Here is a 2,537-nt window from a genome sequence, read left to right as displayed (position 1 = left end):
TGTGCGAGATATAAACTTCAGTATGAAGCAGAGGCCTGGTGGGAAACCACTAAGCCTATTCTCTAAGCTGCCCATCCAGTCTTAACTTGGGACATATTCAAGCAGGCTTTCTTTGGGAACTACTTCCCCACTAGTGTGAAGAAGAGGAAAGAAGTTGAACTGGCTGAATTGACATAGGGACCAAAATCTGTGTTAGAATACCAACAGAAGTTTGAAGAACTGTTCTTCTTTGCCCCTCCTCACATGGGTACTGATGAAGTTAAGGCTCAGAAACTTGAAGATGGACTGAGGCCGCAGATTGCTTCAATAATGCCCACCAGACCAACCCAAGGATACTCGGAAACTATGCAGACTATGAAGAAGGTAGAAGATAAGCAAAGGGATGCTTATCATGTTGGTCAGTCAACTGGAAAGCGGATAGCCCCGTTCTTTGATAGGGGATACAGCAAATTCAGCAAGCCTTCTAGATCTACTGTAGTATCATCTTTCCCACAGAGAACTCAGTCCGAGTCAACAGTGTCTGGACCAATGTATGCTAATCCCAACACCAATACCAAAACAACAGATGCAGTGCCTCCAAGTAATGCATTAACCTTCAAATGCTTTACATGTGGCCAAGTTGGGCATACCTCTCGGTCATGTCAATACAGGAAGCCTATGTACCCTCCTCCTCAGCCTACTAGCAAGCCTCAAGGACGGGTCTATTCTGTAACCACCAGTGAAGCCGAGGCTAGTCAGAATGTGGTGACTGGTATTCCTCAAAACTCATACTTAATTAAGCTTTTAATTGAATAGTATCATGCATACATAATCATTTGATCATGGCGTATAGGTACTATTCTCATCTGCTCTACCCCTGCATACACTTTATTTGATACTGGAGCGACGCATTCCTTTGTGTCACCGACATTTGCTAAGAGGACTGGTGTATCACCCAAGAGTCTAGAAGAGGGTCTAGCAGTTAGTACACCTACAGGGTCGAGGATAGATTTGGATACACTATATGAGCCATGTGCTGTGACAATTACAAGTAGAAATATGAATGCTCACCTAATCCAACTTGGTATGACTGACTTTGATGTCATATTGGGGATGGATTGGCTGGTGGCACATGAGGCTAGTGTACTTTGTGCCAAAAGGAAGATAGTGTTCCAACCTACAGGCGAAAACAGGGAGACAAGAAGAAGAAACCAAGAAAGATGGTGATTTCAGCCCTGAAAAATGAAGAAGTTGCTAAACAAAGGATGCCTAGGATACCTTGTGTCGGTGATGGATACCAGGACACAGGTTAGGCCTATGTCAGAAATTTCTATTGTAGAGGAATTCCCTGATGTCTTCCCAGATGATTTGACAAGTTTGCCTCCACCTAGGGAGAATGAGTTTGTGATTGATTTGATACCTGGAGCGGCGCCAGTATCTAAAGCACCTTACAGAATGGCACCGAGTGAACTGAAAGAATTGTAAGCTCAGCTTCAAGACTTGTTAAAGAAAGGGTTTATAAGACCAAGTATCTCTCCTTGGGGTGCCCCAGTCTTATTTGTGAAAAAGAAAGACGGCTCAATGCGAATGTGCATTGATTATAGAGAGCTGAATAAGCTGACAATCAAGAATAAATATCCTTTGCCAAGGATTGATGATCTATTTGATCAGCTTCAGGGTGCCCAAGTCTTTTTGAAGATAGATCTCAGATCAGGGTACCATCAGCTTCGAATCAAGGAAGCTGACATTAGCAAGACAGCTTTCAAAACTCGATATGGACACTACGAGTTACTAGTTATGTCTTTTGGGCTTACTAATGCCCCAACAGCCTTTATGGCCTTGATGAACAGAGTATTCCACGATGTCCTAGACAAGTTTGTGATAGTCTTCATTGATGACATCTTGATTTATTCCAAGAATGAAGAGGAACATGCCCAACACTTGAGGTTTGTTCTACAGAGATTGAGAGAGAAGCAACTGTATGCAAAATTCAGCAAGTGTGAATTTTGGTTGCCTCAGGTTGGGTTTCTAGGCCATATAATTTCAGCCAGAGGGATTGAAGTAGACCCTGGGAAGGTTGAAGCTATAGTAAATTGGGAGAGTCCCAAGTCAGTGACTGAAATTAGAAGTTTCTTGGGTTTAGCTGGTTACTATAGAAGATTCATAGAGAACTTCTCGAAAATAGCTATGCCTATGACGCAGCTTACCAGGAAAGGTGCTAAGTTTGAATGGAATGAAGACTATGAGAACAGCTTTCAAGAGTTGAAGAAAAGATTGGTAACAGCCCCAGTTCTAGTCCTTCCTAAAGGAACTGAGGGGATGGATGTGTATACTGATGCATCCAAGACAGGCTTAGGCTGTGTATTGATGCAGAATGGGAAAGTCATTGCCTATGGTTTGAGACAGTTGAAAGACCATGAGAAAAACTACCCTACACATGACTTGGAACTGGCAGCAGTTGTCTTTGCACTGAAGTTGTGGAGACATTACTTATATGGTGAGAAAATTGAGATTTTCTCTGACCATAAGAGTTTGAAGTACTTCTTCACTCAGAAGGA

General features: G+C 42.6%; 1 protein-coding gene across 1 annotated transcript; it reads left to right on the top strand.

The window, feature by feature from the left end:
* Positions 1–243: 243 nt before the first annotated feature.
* On the top strand, positions 244–1,206 carry LOC122672172. The gene is made up of 2 exons (XM_043869671.1): positions 244–751; positions 833–1,206. Exons 1-2 carry the CDS (start codon positions 244–246, stop codon positions 1,204–1,206), a joined length of 882 nt encoding a protein of 293 aa, XP_043725606.1.
* The last annotated feature ends 1,331 nt before the right edge of the window (positions 1,207–2,537 follow it).

This window comes from Telopea speciosissima, chromosome 8 (assembly GCF_018873765.1).
Source record: "Telopea speciosissima isolate NSW1024214 ecotype Mountain lineage chromosome 8, Tspe_v1, whole genome shotgun sequence".
In the NCBI taxonomy this organism is placed as follows: domain Eukaryota; kingdom Viridiplantae; phylum Streptophyta; class Magnoliopsida; order Proteales; family Proteaceae; genus Telopea; species Telopea speciosissima.
Note: the sequence above shows the minus strand (reverse complement) of the source record. Positions and strands in the feature narration are given on the sequence as shown.